Raw genomic sequence first — 24,940 nt, 5'->3', positions numbered from 1 at the left:
CCTGTTCTCCAATTTCCAGTTCCTTTGCCCTCCCATTGCTCGTTCCTCCCTTGATTCCTGCCCTCTTACCAGCACCACCACCAACCTTCCCCAGGTTTCTACCTCTACCCAAAGCTGCTCTGTCCCTTTTGTACACTTTGCATCCCTGTCTTAATCCACCCCAGCCTCTCTGCTACCAACTGCGACTCCCTGTGGACGCTAGAATCCCCAGAGACATCCTCCTTTGTCTCTGCTCACCGCCCCCGCCCCCTCGGCTTCCCTCACCCCTCACTCACTGCCCCAGCCCAGCAAAGACGAGAAGAGCTTCACTCCCTGCTGCTGCTGCTGCTGCCGCTGCCGCCGCCGCCGCCGCCGCCGCCGCTGCCGCCCCTACCACTGCTACTGGAGGTGGGCAGGCGCCTCCGCGGTTCTTTATTCTCTCTCCAAAGCCTTTGCTCCTCCCGCCGCTGCCATCGTGTTCCCCCGCCTCTGCCAGGCAGGAGCAGACAGGCCCTGCACCGGCGCCCCTGGTCTCTGGGGCCTTCCCTGCAGTGCAGACTACAGGGGCTACAGAGGACAACACTGGCTAGTGGGCAGAAGAATTGTAACCAACAGGGGTTGCGTTGGCTCTCCATCATCTTTTGCCTTCATCTGAGCTCACATTTGGGATTTCTACTTGGAGAGAATTCTGCTTATCTCCTACCATGAGCCTGGAGGGCTGGGGAGAGGGCCTGGTGCTCCCCTAGCTATAACTGGCTAAACTTTGATATCACAGCTGCCATCTGCTGCTCCAGAGCACCCAGCATGGGGGGAGTAGCTCCGAAGAGGCCTAAAGGCACTCCATAAGAACACCCCCACACCCCCAGGAATTGGGCTATCATGCCTCCTCTGCCACTGGAACACAGACCCAGGCAGCAGCCTGGTGCCTCCGTGCTGGTTCGGTACTTCATGATCCCCTGCAACATCTGCTTGATCCTGTTGGCTACTTCTACGTTGGGCTTTGCGGTGCTGCTTTTCCTCAGCAACTGTACGTGGCTGCTGGGTGTACCTCTTCTGCTCACTGAGCCCCTCATCTCAGTTACCAAGGGTTTCAGGGAAGGCAGCGTCAAATCAAATCCCGGGGTTGCTGTGGATGGGCGGCTTTTCCTTCTGGGTATTGAATAGGTCATACTAGATTCCTGGCCTATGACAACCTATTCTTAGGTTCCTAATGGTATAGAGCTTCATCCTGAGCTGCAGGGAACTGTGAGATTTGGCAAGGATGCATCAGTGCTGGAATTAGAAGCAGGGGGCAAGATCTTGACTTACCCAGAGAAAGAAGGTACTGTGCCGTTGGCAGGGCAGAGTCTGCCCTGCCTTGGTCAGTGACTTTCCAGCCTTACTGATTTTAACTGGAATCTTGAGAAATGGGTATGAATGGGCAAAGTACCTTCTCAAAGGAACCTAACTTTTCCCCCCCCAGACAAACCTGGAATCCACTTCACAGCAGCGCCTTCTATGCCTCCTGATGGTAAGTGTGGTGGTTGGGACAGGTGGTTGGCACACTAATCATGGGGGTAAAAATGGGCAGGGTTACCAGGATTGGGGCAGTTTTGTAGTGTGTACACCAGGTGTATTTTGAGTAGGAGGCTGTACAAGGGAGTCTGGATCCCTTCCAGGGAGTCTACAGGGGTCTCTAGGTGCTTGCTGGCCAATACTCCTGAGCAGAATCAGTTTTAGAACTGTCAGAGGATTTGTGTGAGGTTTGGATGGAGCACTGAAGTCAGTCTGTGGAGGGATTCCTTTTCTTTGTCTTTTTCCCTATTCAGGAAAGGGTGGGGCTGGAAACAGAAGCACAGAAGGGAAAGTGGGCTGGGTATTGGGGGAGGGTCCAGTAAAGCCAGTGACAGCTGTCTGAGGGCTGGAGGACCTAGGTCTGTCCCTGGGGTGGGGAGGAAGTGAATGATGGAAAGGGTAGGTTAACCTTTTCCATGGTTCTGTGGGCTGGGGCCAGCACTCCCAGAGGGGTTACTAATGTGTAGGCTTCTGTAACTAAGCTAATGATAAAGAGAAGGGGAAATGACAGTGTTACAGAAAACGAAGACTGGGGGAAAAGTGTATCTCTTCTAGCACAGCCTGGTTCCTCACAGCAAGTAGGGCACAGCTCTATCCTTGGTACCTACTATCTTATCAACTCTGCTGCCTGGGCAACTGACTAGTTTTAGAGAAGTCATATGTCTAGAGTTATGTGAGGCAAAGCCATGGTTTCTGGGATTTTTGGTTTGGGGTAGGGGGTTGAAACAGGGTCTCTCTAAAGCCTTGTCTGTCGTAGAACTCACTAGGACAGGTAGACCAGGTTGGCCTCAAACTCAGAGAGATCCTTCTGCCTGTGACTCTCAAGTGCTGGGATAAAGGTATATGCCACCATACTCAGCCATGGTTCCTGTTTTGACCAGGATATGTGTTATGGGGACATCAGGGAATCCTAAGATTGAGGCTGTGTATGTCACTCTGGGAGCATACTCTGTTCTCTTTCTAGGAAACAGCCCTGGGTTACACAGATAGTCTGGGTCACTTCCTGGGTCTTGAGAATGGAAGAGGTATCCTTCCCTCTGTCCTGTACTGGCAAGTTAGGGCAAAAGTAGAGCTCTCTGGAGGCCTCAGCCATCTGTAAAATCGGATAGCGTTGCCTTGGGAATGGGCATCCCAGGCATCTCAAAGCAGGAACTAGATTATATGCAGGATATCAGAGGGTCTCTTCTACCTTTTGATGGCCAAATAGGGAAGGGTCATCTCTAGGCAACTGCCTTTTATTCTCTGCATCTATAATATTAGCAAGCTGATAGTGTATTCATTGACACTTTGGCAGTAGACTTTTGGTGCCTGGTTAGACTGCTAGTTGGGCAGTGATGGGGGTTAGTGCAAATGGAGGCTGGTAGTAAGTAAGTGGTAGGTGCTTCTGACCTAGCCCTGGGCTCTGGCTTTATAGCCCCAAGTCTTGGTCCCAGACTCCAGTATCCTTCCCCAGGCTGCTTCCCAGGTGCCTCTGCCTGAAAAGTTACTATCAGGGTAGTAAGATACAGCTGTGTGTTCTATGACCCTCACTATTATTCGAGCTGCAGAGACTATTGGCTAGGCTGGTGGATGAGTAAGCAAGTTGGGTTGGGAAGCAGGAGGAAGTGACTCTCACTTATCAATATCTTTTAAACCAAATCACTCCCAGTGAGGTAGGCTGTTAGTAGGCAGAGTATGTCCTTTAGTGTGGTACATGAGGTTAGGTCTGAGTTTTTACAGACTAGGGGCAAGAGGCCTACAGCTGCCTACATTCAAGGAAAGCTCAGGAGGAAAGAGATCTTCCTTCTTGGCAATTTCTTCTTCTGAAATCTCCAAAACTGCCAGATGTTTTCTTTCCTGTATTCACACTGCATTCCCAACTGTACATGTGGTCCCCTTATTGATACCCAGCTTTCCTTTGTACACTTTAGACACAGACCATGGCCATCACACACACACAAATACTCTCATAACACACATAGATAGACATAAGCAGGCTCTTGGGAAATGTTTCATTTCACAACCTACTAAAAACTAGGAAAAAATTAAATATAACCTCTGCCACTGTGATAGATACAAAAAGTAGAAGGCACCTCCAACATCACATGAAAAGATGCCTGGCTAGGTAAAAAGCTAAGAGGCCAGGGAGAAATTCCTCGGGGGCTAAGGAAAACAGACGTGACCCATTAGAGACTGCTGACTCATAGGTGCCCAGGTGTGCCACCTGTATTTATGAGAAGCAGTTTGGGGAAGTGACCAGGAGCACAGATGGGGACCAAGCTAAGCTCTGGTGTTTAATAGGGATGAAGCTTTGTCAGGAAGCCTCACTGAGCCTCTTTTCTGATACATGGACATTGCATATGATGATACTTCAGTGGTGCCTGAAGTCCAAAGCTGTTAAAACAGCTCTGCCTGCTGTAGTAATGTGTGTAAGTTCTTCATCCACATCTCTCTGCAGGTGGTCTCAGATTGTGCCTGTTCTAACATTAAGAGAATTATCAGGTGGCAGAGGTACACACTTTTAATCCCAGCACTCAGGAAGCAAAGGCAGCCAGATCTCCGAGTTAGAGGCCAGCCTAGTCTACAGAGCAAATTTCAATACAGACAAGACTACACAGAGAAACACTGTCTCAAAAACCAACCAAACAAACACATTTTATCTTGAGCTTTTGCAATCTCTTGGTCCTGTGGGGAAGGGATATTCGTTAAGACAGGGATCACCATTGCTTAAGGGCTCATTCTTCATCAGTTTAATGGCATGAGTGTGAGTGTAAAGCAGGGATTTACTAGGGGTGACAGATAGTACCCAAGCTGTGTGATCTCCCTCTCTCGTTTCAAGCACTTGTTTGTTTGGTTGGTTTGTTTGTTTTTCTTCAAGTACTTATTTGTGTGTATATTTGTGTGTGTGTTCATACATGCCATGACACAACATGTGGAGATCAGAGGACAACATGCAGGAATCAGTTCTCTTCCACTATGTGGGTCTTGAGAATCTAACTCAGATGGTCAGGCTTGGTAGCAAGTACCCTCTTGATAAGTAATTTGATTGCAGAAACAGGATGGGTCCTATGTTCTCTAAACCTTGAATTTGGCACAAAACTTCAGTCTGGGTCCATTGTTGTTGTTTTGTTGACAGAGTCTTACACTTGGAGAGCTACACCTGGCTTTGGTGTATGGGTGAAGGAATGAATAGCTACCCTTGGCTGTGGATTTGAGGCCTGGGGGAGGTTGGCTGGGTCAAGTAATCAGCGAAGCCCAAGAATCACAGACACCATCAGTCAGGTGGTGACTTGGAACTTGGTGCTAGGTACAGACCCAGAGACTGGACCTAGGGGACACCTTAGCCAATAGCCAAAGAGTACAGCCAGCAAGCTTCCGCTCAGCCTCAGAAAGTACTTGTTAAATTTGGTATGAGACCTTCAAGGGGTTTGGGTAAGAGAAGGCCAAATGTGAGGATGGTATGACTGGGAGAGAGAATGTTAAATAGGAGAGGGGTGTTGGCCAGGCATGAAGAGAGGCCACTGGTGGATATTTGAGCCAAGACAGGGAAGGCTGTTGGTGCAACAATCCTATTATTGTAGGCTCTACCCAGTACTTGTCTGGGACCCCTTCTCTTAAGTTTTGTAGATATTGGTGAACTCATAGTTCTGGGAGTAGGTACTTAGTGTCCCTATTTATAAAAAGAGGACACTAGGGCACAGGATGGGAGCTCAGGAGGGTAAACAAAAACATAAGCAGGTTATATATATCTAAGGCAGGTAGATGTTCTGTAATTTCAGCTTTCTAAGGTGGAGGCAAGGCTACCCAGACAAACAAACAAGGGAGGGAGGCTGGGTAGGTCATTGCTATTTCAGTGGCTGGCTCTAGCCCCCAATGTACTCTGCCCTCTTAGGAGATGTCCAAGACTGCTTCTGGCATGATATGAGGTGATGGTAATTACACCCAATAAAACATTTAGTAGATCTAGGTAAGGGTCAGCCCCAATGTGCTTAGGAAGGCTTCCCCATTGGGTATCTAAACTTTAAATTTACCAGTGTCTAATTTACCTGTGGGCTTAGTAAGCAACACCTGGCCCTTCCTCTGGACATTGCTGTTTTGCAACACTGAGACTAGTTAGAAAGCTCTTGTATGAATGTGTGTATGAGGCTAAATATAGAGGGCACTTGCACTGAGGGCTTACTCAGAGGACTTGAATGAGGATATTCTGGGCCCCGAGGTGAGGGCCCAGAAGAACAGAAGGGGGGAGTACCTGTGTGATCCTAGAGAGCCCTATGCCACTGCCAACTTGAGGCTGAGTAGAAGCACTATGATTGTAAGTGAGAGAAGTGTTGGAAGGTTAAGGGAATAGACTGAGAACAGATTTTAAGGGAGAAAAGATAGTGGGAACAGGGGACGGGTTGGGGCAGGGAAGGACAGTGTACTTCTGGAGATGAGAGGTATGGGGGAAGGAGGCAATCAAAGAAGGAAAAGGGGATATGTGGAACAAAGTTCCAGACTCCTAGTAGTACACAATACCTATCAGGCCTAGAGGAAAGTAAAAGAAGTTGGGGTCAGGGGTTGACCTCAGAAGGTTATGGAGGTGGTCCTTGCTGGGAGGGAGCAAGATTCAGGTGGACCCAGAAGCATACCCCCCTCCAGAAAGGAGCCACATAAACCTTAGATGAAGTGAATCTGAGTTTTGTGCTGTAAAACCAGACAGATGTAACTCCTGTACATCTAGTGTAGAAGATGTGAGGGTGTAGCTTCCTTCATCTACATCTCTTAATTCCTCAAGCTAGCAATGGCAAGGTTCTCCCTGAGATTACATAGGCACCTCAGTATGTATCCATACCCAGATTCTTCAGAGCCCTTCTAGTGCAACTGCCCTCACAATTAACCCCAGCAGCCACAAGAGCTGAGCTGGTATGGATGGAGCTAAAGCATCCATAGCTGGGACCCCCTCCTGCTGTGTGTTAGGGCCCATGGAGGTATGCAGAGAGTAAATGCTTTGTCCTATTGTGGGGGCATGAACTCAATAGTTGTAGGGAATGTAGTGAGGGAAACTGCTCTCCCATGGGGGAAGGTCCCAGGAGACTTCCAAGGGTAGGGTTGAGCATAAGCATTGTGACAGTTGTAGAATGTAGGTGCTTATGTGTTTGGGTGGGACTTTAGTCACATGAATTCTTGGATATGGATCTCCCCATGAAATTTGGGTACAAACAGAATGTGATACAAGGGCTCATGGGTGTGTGGACCTAGGAACAGATTCCTGGTAGCCTGCCTCTAAATACCCTTTCTCTGGTCTAAACTCAGTATGCAGGGGAATGTTATGTGGCTTTGGTGCTGTGTGTGAACCTAGTGTTGAGGATCCAGGCCGGGCCTCCTGTGTGTGCAAGAAGAATGTCTGCCCTGCTATGGTAGCTCCTGTGTGTGGCTCAGATGCTTCTACCTATAGCAATGAGTGTGAGCTACAGCGTGCACAGTGTAACCAGCAACGGCGCATCCGCCTACTTCGCCAAGGGCCATGTGGTAAGTAAATGTGGGAGGTGGGGGGCAACCCAGTGGACAATCAGCATGACCCTCACCTGCACACCCACAGGGTCCCGGGACCCCTGTGCCAATGTGACCTGCAGTTTCGGTAGTACCTGTGTACCTTCAGCCGATGGACAGACTGCCTCGTGTCTGTGTCCTACAACCTGCTTTGGGGCCCCTAATGGCACAGTGTGTGGCAGTGATGGTGTTGACTACCCTAGTGAGTGCCAGCTGCTCCGTCATGCCTGTGCCAATCAGGAGCACATCTTTAAGAAGTTCAATGGTCCTTGTGGTAAGCAAAACATCCTGCATGGCTTCTCCCCACACGTAATTCTTCAGTGTGCACTGGTGACAACTCCTGATTTCTACTCTTGGACTCTAGACCCCTGCCAGGGCAGCATGTCAGACCTGAATCATATTTGCCGGGTGAACCCACGTACACGGCACCCAGAAATGCTTCTGCGGCCTGAAAACTGCCCCGCCCAGCACACACCTATCTGTGGAGATGATGGGGTCACCTATGAAAACGACTGTGTCATGAGCCGTATAGGTGCAACCCGTGGCCTGCTTCTCCAGAAAGTGCGCTCTGGTCAATGCCAGACTCGAGGTTGGTGCTCCCAGAGGATGGATCCCGCCCTGTCACTGTGACTCATTAGGCCCCTGTTTCTGCATACTTGAATCCCCACAAGTACACTGTACATGGTTGAAAGTTGGTGTGATACTTTGCCTATCTGATCTCCTTGTCTATTCCCAGACCAGTGCCCAGAGACCTGCCAGTTTAACTCTGTATGCTTGTCCCGCCGTGGCCGTCCCCGCTGTTCCTGCGATCGTGTTACCTGTGATGGGGCTTACAGGCCAGTGTGTGCCCAGGATGGGCACACATATGACAATGACTGTTGGCGCCAACAGGCTGAGTGTCGACAACAGCAGGCCATTCCCCCCAAGCACCAGGGCCCGTGTGGTGAGCAGCCTGGGATCCATCTGGGAACAGCTGCTCTTGCATCACTCCTTGTCCATATCACACCATCTCCATTTCTTGTCATATACCTCCTGGGGTCCTGGGCTGGGGTCATGGGGGGAGGGTGCTGGAGTGTGGAGGCTATGAGGAGGGGAACTGGGGAACCTGGGAAGTGGGACAAAGGCAGTGTGCACTTGGCCTTGCTACACCAGCAGGTCCTCTGGTCCATCATCATCAGTCTCCGTACTTCACGGGGAACAGACTACTTGGGTGGGCAGGAATGGATGTAATGCTGGAGATTTCTTGCTCTAGGAACACAAGTGCAGTCCCAGGCCTCTTAGAGGTAGATTGTAATTTGGGATTTGAGGGACCAGTAGAGAGGGTGGAGGAAATTGGGCAGTGGCCAGCAGGCCCCTTTGGAGCTGTGGGCCTCTATGGCCCTGTCTGCCTCTGCTGTCTGTCTTGGTCAGTCCTCTGTCCATCTTTCTGCATCTGTCTGTTTCTTCTTGGTCCTTCCTTCCCTCTCGGCTCCGACTCTTGTGTCTTCCAGCCTGACCTGCTGGCAGGATGAGGTGCTGCGCCTGCCCGCCAGGAGCCCACAGCCTGAGGTCTGCCCCTGGCACGGCTGGGGGGAGTGGCTTGCTACTGCCTGGCCTTCTGGTCCTCAGAGCAAGTTGACAGACACCTTCTTCCCTATGTAGTTTGTGATTGTGGGGTGTAGAGCTTTCCTGTCCATGGGGGAAAAGTTTCAATCCCCATGTGCATGATATCCCAGGGCTGCTGGTGGTCCAGGGTCAGTGACCTGCTATGGGCAGTCAGAAATTCATGTCCCCATCCACCTCTGTTATGTGTCTGTCCCTTTCTCTGCTGTGTCCTGTGCATCTAGCTTTTTCTCTGCCATTCCCACCCTGGAGAGGGGCTATTGCATGGGAGTGGGCTTTGTCCACAGATGGAGGAGAATGTGGACTGAGTAGTACATCTTCTCTAGACCAGACCCCATCCCCGTGCCATGGAGTGCAGTGTGCATTTGGGGCAATATGCACAGTGAAGAATGGGAAAGCAGTGTGCGAGTGCCAGCGGGTGTGCTCGGGTATCTACGATCCTGTGTGCGGCAGTGATGGTGTCACTTACGGCAGTGTGTGCGAGCTAGAATCCATGGCCTGTACCCTTGGGCGGGAAATCCAAGTGGCCCGCAGAGGACCCTGTGGTTAGTGGTGGGCAAATGGGTTGGGTTGGGAGGAGGCTTCTGGTCAACATGGTGATAGAACTTCTTCCCCAGACCGATGTGGGCAGTGCCGTTTTGGATCCTTGTGCGAGGTGGAGACTGGACGCTGTGTGTGCCCCTCTGAATGTGTGGAGTCAGCCCAGCCCGTATGTGGTTCTGATGGACACACATATGCTAGTGAATGTGAGCTGCATGTCCACGCCTGTACACATCAGATCAGCCTATACGTGGCCTCAGCTGGACACTGCCGTGAGTGGGACCAGAAGGGATAGGCTTCCATGAATCTCTCCATCAGGGAACCATGCTTATTCTGCTTCTTACCATCTCCTCTAGAGACCTGTGGAGAAACAGTTTGTACCTTTGGGGCTGTGTGCTCAGCTGGACAGTGTATATGTCCCCGTTGTGAGCACCCTCCACCTGGCCCTGTGTGTGGCAGTGATGGTGTCACCTACCTCAGTGCCTGTGAGCTACGAGAAGCTGCCTGTCAGCAGCAGGTACAAATTGAGGAGGCCCATGCAGGGCCATGTGAGCCGGGTAAGCTCAGGTAACTGGTGTGAACCCCTAGATTCCAGTCTCTGATGGAGACCTCATGGGTGACTGCTCTTTTTTCCTGCAGCTGAGTGTGGCTCAGGGGGCTCTGGTTCTGGGGAAGACAACACGTGTGAACAGGAGCTATGTCGGCAGCATGGTGGTGTCTGGGATGAGGACTCAGAAGATGGGCCATGTGTCTGTGACTTTAGTTGCCAGAGTGTCCTTAAAAGCCCAGTGAGTACCCCAACCATGGTTCCAGGGTGGGTGCACTGAGGAGGGGGTCAAGGTTGCTGAGGTTGACCCCACTCCTCCAGGTGTGTGGCTCAGATGGAATCACCTATAGCACTGAGTGTGATCTGAAGAAGGCGAGGTGTGAATCACAGCAAGAGCTGTATGTTGCTGCTCAGGGAGCCTGCCGGGGTGAGTGGCTATACAGAGCACATCCAGCATGTTCTGTGTGGCATGTCCTATATATTTGTGCTTCTGTTTCTCTGTGTGTGTATGTTCTGTGGTGCATGGCATAGAGATATAAGGCTGTGGGTATGTGCACATGCTATGGTGACTTTTATTATTGTCGATGATAATGGCTTTTTATTTATTTAGGCTTTCTTTTTGTTATTTTACTTATTTTAAGGGAAGGTTTCTCTACATAGCCGTGGATGTTCTAGAACTAGCTACATAGATGAGGATCAGGCTGGCCTTGAATTCATGTCTGCTTATGTTCTTTTGTTGCTGGGATTAAAGGTGTATACCAAGTACTCACTTTCTTGGCCAGATTAGGTGCCAAAAGGAGGCAACAATGAACATGAGAAGCACCCACTAGGCACTGGCAACCTTGTAGAAGAGATTGCTGCTAGGCTAGGAGTGGTGGTACCTGCATTTAACCTCAGAGGCAGGTGGGTCTCTGAGATTAGCTCTGTCAGGTCAGCTACAGAGCCAGCTCCAGGATAGCTAGGGCTACACAGAGAAACTCTTGTCTCAGAAAAAGAGGTGGGGGTGGAGGTTGGAGAAAGGAGAGTGTGCTGATGTATGTGTTTGTACATGGACAGAGATATATCCACACAGTAAATAATGTGTTAGAGGAATGTGAGTGGACACATGTTAATGTGTCTTTATATATTTGTGTACCCTTATATTTGTACTGCATGTCTGTTTGTGGCTCTGATAATATGTGCATGTGGACCTATGTCCCTACCTGAGTATGTGGCTTTGTATGATTTATGGGTTTGGGGTTCTGTGTTTACTGTGTGTCTTTATATATGATATCTTGATTTCACCCATGACAGCCTCAGATTTTTGGGTCCTGGTGGAATTTGATGGCAAAAGGGATGAGGTCATGTGGCGGGAATCACTGACACAGAAAGATTGGGTTTAGGGTAAACAAGTACCACTACATCAAAAATGAACTACTGTGCACCTTTCCTCAGGCCCTACCTTGGCTCCACTGCTACCTATGGCCTTCCCACACTGTGCCCAAACCCCCTATGGCTGCTGCCAGGACAATGTCACTGCTGCCCAGGGTGTGGGCTTGGCTGGCTGTCCCAGTGAGTATTTGAACCCAGCCCTGACAGTGGTCTAGCAGAGCTGTGCAGTTCCAGTGACCAGTGCTTTCTATCCTTGTAGGCACCTGTCATTGCAACCCACACGGCTCCTATAGTGGCACTTGTGACCCAATCACAGGGCAGTGCTCCTGCCGACCAGGTGTAGGAGGCCTCAGGTGTGATCGCTGTGAGCCTGGCTTCTGGAACTTCCGTGGCATTGTCACTGATGGACATAGTGGTTGCACTCGTGAGTAATGGAACTACATGCATTCCTGCCTGTCCACCCATCATTGATCATGGCTTGGCCCGACCCGTATCTAGTAGGGCTGGGGCAAGTTGGGAAACTTATCTAGGTCCAAACCATAAATTCTTCCCTCCCACTCCCCCAGCCTGCAGCTGTGACCCTCGGGGTGCTGTAAGAGATGACTGTGAGCAGATGACTGGATTGTGTTCCTGTAGACCTGGTGTGGCTGGTCCCAAGTGTGGGCAGTGTCCAGATGGTCAAGCCCTGGGCCATATTGGCTGTGAAGCAGGTGAGGGCAGGAACTGGTGCTGACCCTAGGACTCCTTATGCTGAGAGTGGGAGTACTTGAGTTAACAGGAATTTTTTATTCCTATCTCAGATCCCACGACACCAGTGACTTGTGTGGAAATGCACTGTGAGTTTGGTGCCTCCTGCGTAGAGGAGGCTGGTTTTGCTCAGTGTGTCTGCCCAACTCTCACATGTCCAGAGGCTAACTCTACCAAGGTAAGGAGTGAAATCTGTAGAGAGTGATGGGGATAAGGAGGCCTTTCCCAAGCATCCTTTCCCTGTCCTCCAGGTCTGTGGATCAGATGGTGTCACATATGGCAATGAATGCCAGCTGAAGACCATTGCCTGCCGCCAGCGTCTGGACATCTCCATTCAGAGTCTTGGTCCATGCCAGGGTAAGGACCTAGAGCAACCACCTAAAACAAACCAGAAGGACCTGACCCTGTTCTGACTCAAGCCCCTAACATCCTTCTTTTTGCAGAGAGTGTTGCTCCTGGAGTTTCCCCTACATCTGCATCTATGACCACCCCAAGGCATATCCTAAGCAAGACACTGCCGTTTCCCCACAACAACCTTCCTCTGTCTCCCAGCAGTACTACCCATGATTGGCCCACCCCATTACCCATATCACCTCAGACCACAGTCAGCATCCCCAGGAGCACTGCATGGCCAGTGCTGACTGTGCCTCCAACAGCACCCTCTGATGTGACCAGTCTTGCTACATCAATCTTCAGTGAATCTGGCAGCACCAATGGGAGTGGCGATGAGGAGCTGAGTGGAGATGAGGAGGCCAGTGGGGGCGGGTCTGGGGGTGAGCAGGGCCTCAGGGACGTGTGGGCAGGTTTGAGGGTGATGTGGGGGCAGAGCCCAAGAGTGGCTCCTCCCCAGGGCTGTGCTTAGACTACATTTCCCCAGGACTTGAGCCCCCGGTGGGCAGCATTGTGGTGACCCATGGGCCACCCATCGAGAGGGCTTCCTGTTACAACTCACCTTTGGGCTGCTGCTCAGATGGCAAGACACCCTCACTGGACTCAGAAGGCTCCAACTGTCCAGGTAAGTGAACAATAGGCAAAGGAATGAGCTTGAGGAACAGCATAGACAGGAGTGTGGTCTTCACCCTGTGGCAGGCAGCAGGTTGGTATAAGGTTATGGTATTCTGGCTCCAGCACTTGAGTGTGTGGGGGGGATTAGAGATTTGGCACACACATGCACTCTGGTTTCAGCCATTGAATATGCATGTGTGCCAAGGACCCTATACCTAACCCATCTTTCTCCTTGCAAGCCAGCTTGGGGCACCTGCTCCTAGGAATTGCCTGGTAACTGACGCCAGCCCTACCCTGGGGTTCCCACTTACTAACCCCATGATCATCTGACTAACATCCCCTGCCCTGCACCCCACATGGCTTGCTGTGGGGCTTGTTCCTGTGGCTGCCTAGGAGGCTAGATGGCATTGGCAGGGCCTCACTGCCCCTCCCCCACAGCTACCAAGGCATTCCAGGGCGTGCTGGAGCTTGAGGGGGTCGAGGGACAGGAACTGTTCTACACACCAGAGATGGCTGACCCCAAGTCAGAGTTGTTTGGGGAGACTGCAAGGAGCATTGAGAGCACGGTATGAGGGTTTGTGGGGTGTTCATTTAGGACAGACCCAGATGACTGTCTCGAGTGAATCAATCTTAACTGGGTTTAGACAGTACCTTGTGCCCTCACCCATTAACTGCCCACAGCTGGACGACCTGTTCCGGAATTCAGATGTCAAGAAGGACTTCTGGAGCATCCGCCTACGGGAACTGGGGCCTGGCAAATTAGTCCGTGCTATTGTGGATGTTCACTTTGACCCTAGTAAGCCCCTGTCGCCCCCATGGGAGACGATGGGTATGGACTACGTGGAGCCAGGTCAGGCTCAGGCAGGACCCTCTTCTCCCCAGCCACAGCCTTCCAGGCACCAGATGTGGGTCAGGCCTTGCTCCAACAGATCCAGGTATCCAGGCCATGGGCCCTGGCAGTGAGGAGGCCTCTGCAGGAGCATGTGCGATTCTTGGACTTTGGTGAGTATCAGCTTAGGCCTCATCTTGCCTGTCCTTTCTTCTCTAGCCTCCATACCTCAACAATACTTTATGTGTCTTGTGGCATATAACATATAACAAATATATTAAATACATATTTAACAGTTATCCTTCCCTGCAGACTGGTTTCCCACTTTTTTTACGAGAGCTGCAACAGGAACCACAGCTGCTGTGGCCACAGCCAGAGCCACCACTGTGAGCCGACTGCCTGCCTCTTCTGTCACCCCACGAGTCTACCCCAGTTACACCAGCCGGCCTATTGGCAGAACTACAGCACCACTAACCACTCGCCGGCCACCAACCACTACCACCAGTATTGACCGACCTCGGACTCCAGGCCCGCAACGGCCCCCAAAGTCCTGTGATTCCCAACCTTGCCTCCATGGAGGTACCTGCCAGGACCTGGATTCTGGCAAGGGTTTCACCTGCAGCTGTACTGCAGGCAGGGGTGGCACTATCTGTGAGAAAGGTAAGGTCACCCAGTGCTGGAGGGTTTGGGGTTATGGCCAGAGGGTGTAGCCCTCTTAGGCACTAGCTCAACTCTGTCTATCTATCTCCTGCAGTGCAACTCCCCTCTGTGCCAGCTTTTAAGGGCCACTCCTTCTTGGCCTTCCCCACCCTCCGAGCCTACCACACGCTGCGTCTGGCACTAGAATTCCGGGCACTGGAGACAGAGGGACTGCTGCTCTACAATGGCAATGCACGTGGCAAAGATTTCCTGGCTCTGGCTCTGTTGGATGGTCATGTACAGTTCAGGTGGGCATGTACACAGGCATGGCTTCTGTAGGTCAGATGGCCTGTGTGGTGGCAGGGACCACCCCAGACCTTCTGAATCTAGGAAGTCTGGTGGGCTATGGGTGAGATGAGGTAGGCCAGGCTTATGGGAGGTCTGAACCAACATCCTAAGCAGGGGTTCCTTTGTTTAGGTTCGACACAGGCTCGGGGCCAGCGGTGCTAACAAGCTTAGTGCCAGTGGAACCAGGACGGTGGCACCGCCTCGAATTGTCACGGCATTGGCGGCAGGGCACACTTTCTGTGGATGGCGAGACTCCTGTTGTAGGTGAAAGTCCCAGTGGCACTGATGGCCTCAACTTGGACACGAACCTCTATGTGGGTGGTATCCCAGAAGAACAAGTTGCCATGTGAGCAGAAATAGGCTGGGACTGACTGGGCCCCTGGTCTCTGACTCTGTAATAAATGATGGGTAATAGAGGAATGGGTGTGGATGGTAGCTGTAACTTTGGCCTCAACCGATCTCCTGACCCTCTATTAATTCTTGCAGTGCTATCCATGGTAGCATACCTTTGGTGGGACCTGTGAAGGTGGCTATCCCTGACCTTCAGCCCTGACCCTTGACCCTCATACCCACCTCCTGATTCTGTCTTGTTATTGAGCTGGCCACCCTGTGAACACAGTAAAGAGAGTAGGCATAGGGGCATTCCTGATCCCTAGCCGTGGTTTATGGGCCGTGTTAGTATTATAGCTGAGTGTGAGAGGATGCCTCTGACTGACCCCTCCTGGTATCAGGGTGCTTGATCGGACCTCTGTGGGCATCGGCCTGAAAGGATGCATTCGTATGTTGGACATCAACAACCAGCAGCTGGAGCTGAGCGATTGGCAGAGGGCTGTGGTTCAAAGCTCTGGTGTGGGAGAATGTGGAGACCATCCCTGCTCACCTAACCCCTGCCATGGCGGGGCCCTCTGCCAGGCACTGGAGGCTGGCATGTTCCTCTGTCAGTGCCCACCTGGCCGCTTTGGTGAGAACTAGCCTGGTGCCTGGGAAGGAATCTAGGTGTTGTGGGAAGAGACGTGTTTCCTGGAACCGCTATCCAATCTCCCCTCAGGCCCAACTTGTGCAGATGAAAAGAACCCCTGCCAACCAAACCCCTGCCATGGGGCAGCCCCCTGCCGTGTGCTTTCCAGGGGTGGGGCCAAGTGTGAGTGCCCCCTAGGACGCAGTGGTTCCTTCTGTGAGACAGGTAAGGTCAAAGAACTGCTGGGGAAGGATAAGGGGTTAGGGTCAAATTCTTGGGTTGATTTGGGATCTGGTGTAAGATCCAGTTAGGGTTGTATTTGATCATTTAGATGCATTAGTAGGGAAACCAGGGCCTGCAATCTTGTTTTGACATCTCTTTGGCCCTCCATAGTCCTGGAGAATGCTGGCTCCCGGCCCTTCCTGGCTGACTTTAATGGCTTCTCCTACCTGGAACTGAAAGGCTTGCACACCTTCGAGAGAGACCTAGGGTTAGTAGGGAAGGAGGATTAAGGGAAGGGAGCTAACCTGATGAGGAGACGGTGACACACTCCCACAACTCCACATGACCCCAGGGAGAAGATGGCACTGGAGATGGTGTTCTTGGCTCGTGGGCCCAGTGGCTTACTCCTCTATAATGGGCAGAAGACAGATGGCAAGGGGGACTTTGTATCCCTGGCCCTGCATAACCGGCACCTAGAGTTCCGCTATGACCTTGGCAAGGGGGCTGCAATCATCAGGTGGGCATATGGGATCGAGACTAGGCATTAACCAGGGTTGGCTTAAGACATTCTGCACAGATCACAAGGAGGACCTGAATGACTACCTGAGGTTGGGATGACAGTATCTATACCAGGGGTATATGCCAGTGCCACTTGGGCTCTGGGTGAGCAGAGGCCAAAGTCTACTCATACCTTTTTGCAGGAGCAAAGAGCCCATAGCCCTGGGCACCTGGGTCAGGGTATTCCTGGAACGAAATGGCCGCAAGGGTGCCCTTCAAGTGGGTGATGGGCCCCGTGTGCTAGGGGAATCTCCGGTGAGTATCCAGGACATGAGGAAGGTCTAGACCTCCCACACCCTGTTCCCATCACCTCCCTTCCTCCTCCCTGGGGGCTTCACAGACCCTGATAGCCACCTCTCACAGAACTATTTTCTCTGTCTGCCCTGTGCCTCGGTCTGTCTCCTTTTTGCTCCCACTGCTCTCTGGCTCTTGCTCTGCAACCCCCCCACCTGCTCTCCGGATGTCAGAAATCCCGCAAGGTACTGTTGACCTCTTACCCAACTCAACTCACCATCTTTTGTACCCATTCCTAGAGTAGCCCTTTCCCACTAAGGCCCAATCTGCCATTTCTGTGTGATTAATACTGCCTCCTAGATAGTTTGGGGTAGGTGTGGGGCACCAAGCAATTGGGCGTACTCCAGCCAAGTGGGTGGATCATACATGACCCTTTACCCCATGTCTCCTGTAGGTCCCACACACCATGCTCAACCTCAAGGAGCCTCTCTATGTTGGGGGAGCTCCTGACTTCAGCAAGCTGGCTCGGGGGGCTGCAGTGTCCTCTGGCTTTGATGGTGCCATCCAGCTGGTACGGAGATGGGCACCAGCCAGGTTTCTCCACGGTGGGGTGGAGAGGGTTATTGTATGAGGGGATTATGTCCCAGGTGAGGGTTGTCTCATTAAGGTGCTCCCTCCTCTCTTCTTCAGGTGTCTCTAAGAGGCCATCAACTGCTGACTCAGGAGCATGTGTTGCGGGCAGTAGATGTATCGCCTTTTGCAGACCACCCTTGTACCCAGGCCTTGGACAACCCCTGCCTTAATGGGGGCTCCTGTATCCCGAGGGAAGCCACTTATGAATGCCTGTGTCCTGGGGGCTTTTCTGGGCTGCACTGCGAGAAGGGTGAGCACTGGCAGCCCAGGGCTGAGACTTGACATGGCCTGGAGATCTCACCTGAGGCCCATTCCATCCCATCTGTCTCCCAGGGATAGTTGAGAAGTCAGTGGGGGACCTAGAAACACTGGCCTTTGATGGGCGGACCTACATCGAATACCTCAATGCTGTGATTGAGAGGTAACATGCAGTCAGGAGCCAGGCACTCCCTCTACCCTTGGCTATCCTGTCTGGTCCTGTCTGTGCATGCCATGCAGGGTATCCCTCTCAGCTCTGGCCAGGAGGGAAGGCCCAGAATCTACCCTACCCCCTTCCTTCTCACTATCTCTGTCTCTTTGTTTACAAGCGAGCTGACCAATGAGATCCCAGCGTAAGTAGGCTCTTGGCTCTAGTCATACCTTGGCACTCACTCATATCCATGCTTTGCTCCTAGCATTACAATCTTGAGCCCTATTAAAGGTAGACTTTCTACCCTGGATGGAGGATGGGGTTAGAGCCTGTTCATATATTGTCAGGCTCAGCTTCCTGCCTTGGAAGTGATCAGTCCTCTACCTAGGATATACCTGCCAAGGGCCATCACCCACACCACTGAGGCTATACTGCAAGTGTGATTTTGTGCGTGTGTATACATGTATACATGGTATATACTAGGTATGTACTTGGGTGTGTATCTGATTTATGGGTATGTATGTAGTATATCTACATATGCCCATATGTGCTTTGTGACATGCACATGTGTATGTAAGTGTGAGTTTGTGTAGATGTGTGTACATGTATGCAAATGTGTATGGTGTTTGTGTGGTATGTGTGTGATGTATGTGTATGCACAGAGATGGTCGTGTATATGCTAGGGCATCTCCAGGGCTGCTGCCATCAGAAGAGCCTTTGTGATTCCATATCACCAGTGCCTCTCTCCTTGAACTACCCACTAGGGCATGTCCCCAACATATGTGTTTCATAAGGGTCACTGCCAAAGCCCTTTGGGAAGGGCCATTGATACTCTGGAATTATGCTTGCTCTTCCTCTCATCTGCACATGTTTACAAAGGGGATTTTGGCCTGCATTCAGCTTGTCTTGTCTCCTGCTTACTGCTTCCCTCTCTTCCTGCTTCTAAGCCCTGAAACTCTGGATTCCCGGGCCCTTTTCAGGTAAGCACATGGCAGTACTTGAGAGACCCAGCACATTACATTGCCATGTGCTTGCCTCTTGTCTGCCATCTCTCTGATCAACTTTGTCTAGTTGACCTTGTCTATTGTCTCTCCTTTGTTGCAATTTTGGTGTTAGCCCTGCCCACTCAGTTGCCTGGGTCTGAACACCAGCTTCTGGTCTCTATGATAGTAGTTCAAGCTTTTGTGCTCTAACAGTACCCACACTTATCCCACTCCTTGCCTACTACCCTGGAAGCCCTTGACCCATCCTTTTACTTTTTAGTGAGAAGGCACTGCAGAGCAACCACTTTGAACTGAGCTTACGCACTGAGGCCACTCAGGGGCTGGTGCTGTGGATTGGAAAGGTCGGAGAACGTGCAGATTACATGGCTCTGGCCATTGTGGATGGGCACCTACAACTGAGCTATGACCTAGGTTCCCAGCCAATTGTGCTGCGCTCCACTGTGAAGGTCAACACCAACCGCTGGCTTCGAGTCAGGGCTCACAGGTCAGTGAAGTCCACTGAGAACAACATAGGTAGTGGATTAAACTTATGCTCATGAACAGCCTGACTCAAGGTTTGTTAGTGAAAAGGGGAAGAGGGAACAGTAAGACACAGGAGAAGCAACCAGCCACTGTCTGCCAGGATAACATATAGTGTTACTTTCAGGGTGTGGTATCTACAAGGCATATGATGGAGAAAATGTGGTATCTAGGTCTTAGAGGAGGTAAGAAGGATGCTCTCAACAGCTTTGTCTCACACATCCCCTAGGGAGCACAGGGAAGGTTCCCTTCAGGTGGGCAATGAAGCCCCTGTGACTGGCTCTTCCCCGCTGGGTGCCACACAATTGGACACAGATGGAGCCCTGTGGCTTGGTGAGTGTTTGGAACTGGCCAGGGGAGGGGATACCCAAGGCTCTCAAACTATATGATGGGTAGATTGTCCTGGAGCTGACATCTGGAGTGGCTCATCTGGATAACAGATGGGCTATCCAGGGCAGGGCAGCACCCCTCTTCTTCATTAGCCTTGCAGATCTTAGTTTGTACACATGTATAGCACCCCACTGGTAGTCAGGTGCTGGTGGGCCCCATATGTTAGCATCACTGCCTGCTAATCTGTTATCTGTCCTGTAGGAGGCCTGCAGAAGCTTCCTGTGGGGCAGGCTCTACCCAAGGCCTATGGCACGGGTTTTGTGGGCTGTCTGCGGGACGTGGTAGTGGGCCATCACCAGCTGCATCTGCTGGAGGACGCTGTCACCAAACCAGAGCTAAGACCCTGCCCCACTCTCTGAGCTGCCACTAGAGCTGCCACCTTCCCTACTGTAATTATTTTCTATTTTTGTAAACTTGTTGCATTTTTATATGATTTTCTTGACTGCACGTTGGCCAGAAGGACTGCTGGCCTGGCCTCCTTTCCGTCCGGGCAGCTGTGCTGCAGAGACAAAGTGGTGCTGAGGGACTCATAAGTAGGCCGTAGCACCTCGAGCCCTGGACTTTGAAGGCAGCCTTAGGACACACTCCTCTGCCTAAGGCACCATGCCTCAGTCCCTTGCACTGTATGTTCCTATATGTCTACTTGCATTGATCCTTTGGGTTTCCTGGCCCATTGCTAGGCACTGTTCGTGTGTTATTAATGTGTTATTGGATGAGAACTGTGTCCCTGAGCAGGAGGGGGCTGTTGGGGTTGAGGGGGCCTTCATTAAACCAAGTAACATTGGGTCCTTTTTAGGTTCCCACTTAAGCTGCTCTCCTGTGTGTGCTGAGGGCCAACTTCACCCCAGGCTAGCCTGGACCCGTAGTGCTCCCTGTGACAATACTGTGATATCGAAAAACTGATAATAATTGGGACATCATCCTACTTCCCAAAATGTGTTTGCCTGTCCCTGGAGGCTGGAAACAGAAGCCAGGCTACATCTAAGTTGCCCTGACTGGCCTTCAGCTGGCCTTACCCACTTCTTCAGTTACCCTGAACATGGGGAGTGCATCACTGTAGGGTGTGGCTGACCTCCATTGCTTACCTGCCTGAGTAGCCAGCTGCATCCGTCTCTCAAAGATATCTAGCCAGACTCCTAACCATGTTCTTCAACCATTGATTTTGTTTTATTTCTGATGTGGAAGTGTGGTCATTGCTGGTTTAACTCACAGCAACTATTATTTGGTCTAATGTGAGGGCAACCCTCAATTGGTCCATTGTGATGATGATCATCCTCATCTGAGTGACAGTTACTACCCAGGGACAGGTACAGGAAGGCAGAGATCACTATAGAGCCAAAAATGACTGAAACTGAAGCAACCATCTGCTTCTCCATTCCCTATCTTTAATGTCCAGCACATTGGGAGAAAAACTAAACAAATCTGGGATGGGGGCAGTCTGACCTTCTTCCTGCTTCGGTGATCCGAGGCTAGAGGGAGCTGCATGGTATCTTGTTACTAACTCAGTATGTGTCAATGTCAAATACCATGAAATAAAGTCTGAAAACCTTAAAATAGGGACTGTGTTTGTACTTACCAGCCTGGTGGCTTCTTGCTCAGATTCGTGAGGCACAGACTTTAAGCTCTCCTGTCTCTTGGTGGAGAAAGTAGAACCTGTAATCAGCTTCCAAACGCTGACACCATTGCATACACTAGCAAGATTTTGCTGAAAGGACCCAGATATAGCTGTCTCTTGTGAGACTATGCCGGGGCCTAGCAAGCACAGAAGTGGATGCTCACAGTCAGCTATTGGATGGATCATAGGGCTCCCAATGGAGAAGCTAGAGAAAGTACCCAAGGAGTTAAAGGGATCTGCAACCCTATAGGGGGAACAACATGATGAACTAACCAGTACCCCGGAGCTCTTGTCTCTAGCTGCATATGTATCGAAAGATGGCCTAGTCGGCCATCACTGGAAAGAGAGGCCCATTGGACTTGCAAACTTTATATGCCCCAATACAGGGGAATGCCAGGGCCAAAAGAAGGGGAATGGGTGGGTAGGGAAGTGGGGGGGGGTATGGGGGACTTTTGGGATAGCATTGGAAATGTAATTGAGGAAAATACGTAATAAAAAAATATTAAAAATTAAAAAAAGAAAAGAAAAGAAAGTAGAACCTGAACTGGGAATCCACTATTACTGAGTAACAAGGCTACAGAGAGAGAGAGAGTGTGTGTGTGTGTGTGTGTGTATGTGTGTGTGTGTGTGTGTGTGTGTGTGTGTGTGTGTACAAATCTGCATATAAGGAAGGGAGCTAGTGGTTGCACTGAGGATAAAACCAGACAAATAGGATGAGAATGCCTTTGTGGAAATATATGAGCTAGAAGAGTAGCCAGGCAGCGCTTTATCTGGCTCAGATTTATATGGTGGGAGACATTAACTAGGAAGCCCTGAGAAGGAAATTCTGATCACTGGCACCTCCAAAATATCTAAGTAGGAAGTCTTCAAGATACTGAAGCTCCCCCTAAGAGCGGGAAGAAAAAAAGGTAGTATAGTTGGCTCAGTGGCTCTTTGAACTCATGACTTAAAATTATGCTATTCTGATTTTGTGTTAATAAAGTCTGTCTTATGTTTTATTGCTGTGAAAAGATACTGTCACCACAGTATCTTAGGATTTCTATTGCTATGAAGAGCCACCATGACTACACAACTCTGATAAAGGAAAACATTTCATGGGGCTGGCTTACAGTTTCAGTATGCATTATTGCCATGGCAGGAAGCATGGTGACATGCAGACAGGGTGTTGGAGAAGAAGCTGAGAGTTTTACATCTTGATCCACAGGCAACAGGAAGAGACAGTCATACTAGGCCTGGCTTGAGCATTTGAGACCTCAGAGCCTGCCACCAATGACCACTCCTTCAACAAATCCACACCTACTCCAACAAGGCTATATCTCCTAATAGTGCCACTCTATGGGTCTAAGGGAGCCATTTTTACTCATTCTTCATTCCACTCCTTGTCCCCCATAGGCGTATAGCCATATCATAATGCAAAAGGCATTTAGTCCAACTTCAAAAGTCCCCAGTCTATCACAGTATCAACACTGTTTAGAAGTTCAAAGTCTCTCTTGAGACTCATGCAATCTCTTAACTGTAATTCGCTATAAAATAAATCAATGAAAAACCAGAGCACATAGTTCCAACATGCAATGGCATAGGATATTTTAGATTACCATTCTAAAAGAGAGCACAGTGAGGAAATACCAAAGCAAGATCAAAACCAGCTGGGCAAACAGTGACATCACACATAAAGTGATCTTCAGATCTTCAACCCCTTTTATCTTTGTTGATTACAACACACTTCTTTCTCTTGGGCTGATCACTCCCTGTTAGCAGCTTTCCTTAGCAAGTATCCTTCAGTTGTGGCATCTCTGACATTTTGAGATTTTCAAGGCAATCCAGACTTCACATTCACAGCTTCACACAATGGCCTCTCTAGACCTCCATGCAGGGACATACCTTGACATATACCTGGCCTTAACAGTTTTCCTTAGCCACGGAGGGAGATTCTATAACCCCTCTCTTCTATACCTGACTCTAAAGTCTGATCTATGTTCTGCTGTTTGCTAGGCCTGGAACATGGCCCCCTTGTTCAAATTCATCTTCATCAGCTGTATCTAATGGTTTCCTTCTCTACCTCTAAGCTTGGCCATTCTGGAACTCTCTGTATAGACCTGAGTTTTGTTGGATGAGGTCATTCCCTGAGGTTACTACTCCCTTTATTCTATCTCACCTCAGACTTTAATCTGTTTATCTTCTTGAACTGGGGACTTAGCTCCATTCCACTTCCTTGTGCCCCTTTCTTCCTTGAACTGTATATTTTGTGTTTTTTCTTGCCCAGCTTGCTCCTTTTTGTTATAGATCTTTATAAGAATGAACACAGAATAACCACAGAGTCAGTACTCGGCTATCTGAAATTTCCTCTGCCAGTGTCAATCCAAAAATTCTTCAATTTAGCCTCAGGCAGACTTTAGACAAGGGCAAAAAGCAGCCACGTACAAATATTCTCTGAAACCTCTTGAGCCAGTCCTCCACAGTTCAAATCAACTTCAGCACCACTGTCTTCTATGCTCCTACCAGAATTTCCCATTAAGTTCCACTTAAGATGTTCAACTGCTTTATTAATCTAAAGTCCACATTCCAAAAACAACAACAACAACAAACCATGGTCAGGCCTATTACAGCAATGCTCCAGTCTCTTGTACTTGTGTTAGTTAGGGTTTCTATTGCTGTGGAGATACACCATGCTACAGCAACTCTTTTTTTTTTTTTTTTTTAAAGATTTATTTATTTATTTTATGTAAGTTCACTGTAGCTGTCTTCAGACACTCCAGAAGAGGGCGCCAGATCTCATTAAAGGAGGTTGTGAGCCACCATGCGGTTGCTGGGATTTGAACTCTGGACCTTTAGAAGAGCAGTCGGGTGCTCTTACCCACTGAGCCATCTCACCAGCCCNTGGTTGTGAGCCACCATGTGGTTGCTGGGATTTGAACTCTGGACCTTCGGAAGAGCAGTCGGGTGCTCTTACCCACTGAGCCATCTCACCAGCCCGCTACAGCAACTCTTACAAAGAAAAACATTTAGTTGGGACCTGCTGACAATTTCAAAGGTTTAGTCCATTATTATTATGGCAGAAAGCATGGTGGCATGCAAACAGACAGGGTACTGAAGGAGGAGCTGAGAGTTATACAGCTTAATACATGGGAAACAAGAAGAGTCAGTCACACTAGGCCTGGCTTGAGTGTCTGAAAACTCAAAGCCTGTCCCCAGTGATGCACCTCCTTTAACATGGCTATACCTCCTAATACTACCACTCTCTATGGACTAATGTGGGCCATTTTTATTCAAACCACCATATTTGGCAAATTGGTTTTTTTTTTGGGGGGGGTGTTTTGTTTTGAGACTGTTTCTCTGTGTTGTCTTGGCTGTTCTGAAACTTGTTCTGTAGACCAGGCTGGCCTTGAACTCAGAGATCTGCCTTAAGTATGAGGGACAGGGGAAATCTATGTTCACCATGCTTATTGTGCAAGAGAGGTGGCCAGCAGGTTGAGGGCCACTCCAGATGTCGGACCAAGCTGCATCTTCACTATCTAAATCTGGGAGCCTATATACCTCTCTTTATTTAGAAGTAGGGACCACATTTTTAATCCCAACTCTCAGGAGGCAGAGATAGGGAGATCTCTGCTGGTTCAAGGACAGCTTGGGCTACAGCATATTGTATTCTATGCCATCAAGAGCTACATAATAAGAACATTTCCCAAAGCAGGGGGGTGGGTTGATATTGTGGGAACTGGAGAGATGGCTCAA

General features: G+C 50.1%; 1 protein-coding gene across 7 annotated transcripts in view; it reads left to right on the top strand.

Moving 5' to 3' along the window:
• Agrn (agrin) overlaps positions 1 to 21,150 on the top strand; it is a 32,280-nt gene extending 11,130 nt beyond the window's left edge. Inside the window, exons 1-38 of one of the 7 annotated variants that reach the window (XM_029476209.1) lie at positions 306 to 1,006; positions 1,442 to 1,489; positions 6,805 to 7,020; positions 7,091 to 7,315; positions 7,406 to 7,630; positions 7,778 to 7,984; positions 8,970 to 9,188; positions 9,261 to 9,455; positions 9,540 to 9,740; positions 9,823 to 9,971; positions 10,052 to 10,157; positions 11,165 to 11,281; positions 11,361 to 11,525; positions 11,668 to 11,811; positions 11,902 to 12,026; positions 12,100 to 12,205; positions 12,292 to 12,621; positions 12,726 to 12,863; positions 13,292 to 13,419; positions 13,535 to 13,649; positions 13,736 to 13,855; positions 13,995 to 14,342; positions 14,437 to 14,629; positions 14,800 to 15,015; positions 15,401 to 15,630; positions 15,718 to 15,852; positions 16,021 to 16,117; positions 16,202 to 16,366; positions 16,551 to 16,662; positions 16,875 to 16,886; positions 17,096 to 17,212; positions 17,332 to 17,524; positions 17,608 to 17,695; positions 17,862 to 17,885; positions 18,631 to 18,663; positions 18,947 to 19,171; positions 19,436 to 19,539; positions 19,798 to 21,150. In XM_029476209.1, the coding sequence (XP_029332069.1) occupies positions 859 to 1,006; positions 1,442 to 1,489; positions 6,805 to 7,020; positions 7,091 to 7,315; positions 7,406 to 7,630; positions 7,778 to 7,984; positions 8,970 to 9,188; positions 9,261 to 9,455; positions 9,540 to 9,740; positions 9,823 to 9,971; positions 10,052 to 10,157; positions 11,165 to 11,281; positions 11,361 to 11,525; positions 11,668 to 11,811; positions 11,902 to 12,026; positions 12,100 to 12,205; positions 12,292 to 12,621; positions 12,726 to 12,863; positions 13,292 to 13,419; positions 13,535 to 13,649; positions 13,736 to 13,855; positions 13,995 to 14,342; positions 14,437 to 14,629; positions 14,800 to 15,015; positions 15,401 to 15,630; positions 15,718 to 15,852; positions 16,021 to 16,117; positions 16,202 to 16,366; positions 16,551 to 16,662; positions 16,875 to 16,886; positions 17,096 to 17,212; positions 17,332 to 17,524; positions 17,608 to 17,695; positions 17,862 to 17,885; positions 18,631 to 18,663; positions 18,947 to 19,171; positions 19,436 to 19,539; positions 19,798 to 19,955 (5,877 nt within the window). In that variant the 5' untranslated portion in view covers positions 306 to 858 and the 3' untranslated portion in view covers positions 19,956 to 21,150. Of the gene's footprint in view, positions 1 to 305; positions 1,007 to 1,441; positions 1,490 to 6,804; positions 7,021 to 7,090; positions 7,316 to 7,405; positions 7,631 to 7,777; positions 7,985 to 8,969; positions 9,189 to 9,260; positions 9,456 to 9,539; positions 9,741 to 9,822; positions 9,972 to 10,051; positions 10,158 to 11,164; positions 11,282 to 11,360; positions 11,526 to 11,667; positions 11,812 to 11,901; positions 12,027 to 12,099; positions 12,206 to 12,291; positions 12,622 to 12,725; positions 12,864 to 13,291; positions 13,420 to 13,534; positions 13,650 to 13,735; positions 13,856 to 13,994; positions 14,343 to 14,436; positions 14,630 to 14,799; positions 15,016 to 15,400; positions 15,631 to 15,717; positions 15,853 to 16,020; positions 16,118 to 16,201; positions 16,367 to 16,550; positions 16,663 to 16,874; positions 16,887 to 17,095; positions 17,213 to 17,331; positions 17,525 to 17,607; positions 17,696 to 17,861; positions 17,886 to 18,630; positions 18,664 to 18,946; positions 19,172 to 19,435; positions 19,540 to 19,797 lie in introns of those variants that run through there. The other 6 variants (XM_029476206.1, XM_029476207.1, XM_029476208.1 and 3 more) reach the window with 6 other exon arrangements.
• Positions 21,151 to 24,940: the final 3,790 nt, after the last annotated feature.

This window comes from Mus caroli, chromosome 4 (genome assembly GCF_900094665.2).
Source record: "Mus caroli chromosome 4, CAROLI_EIJ_v1.1, whole genome shotgun sequence".
NCBI classification, from domain to species: domain Eukaryota; kingdom Metazoa; phylum Chordata; class Mammalia; order Rodentia; family Muridae; genus Mus; species Mus caroli.
Note: the sequence above shows the minus strand (reverse complement) of the source record. Positions and strands in the feature narration are given on the sequence as shown.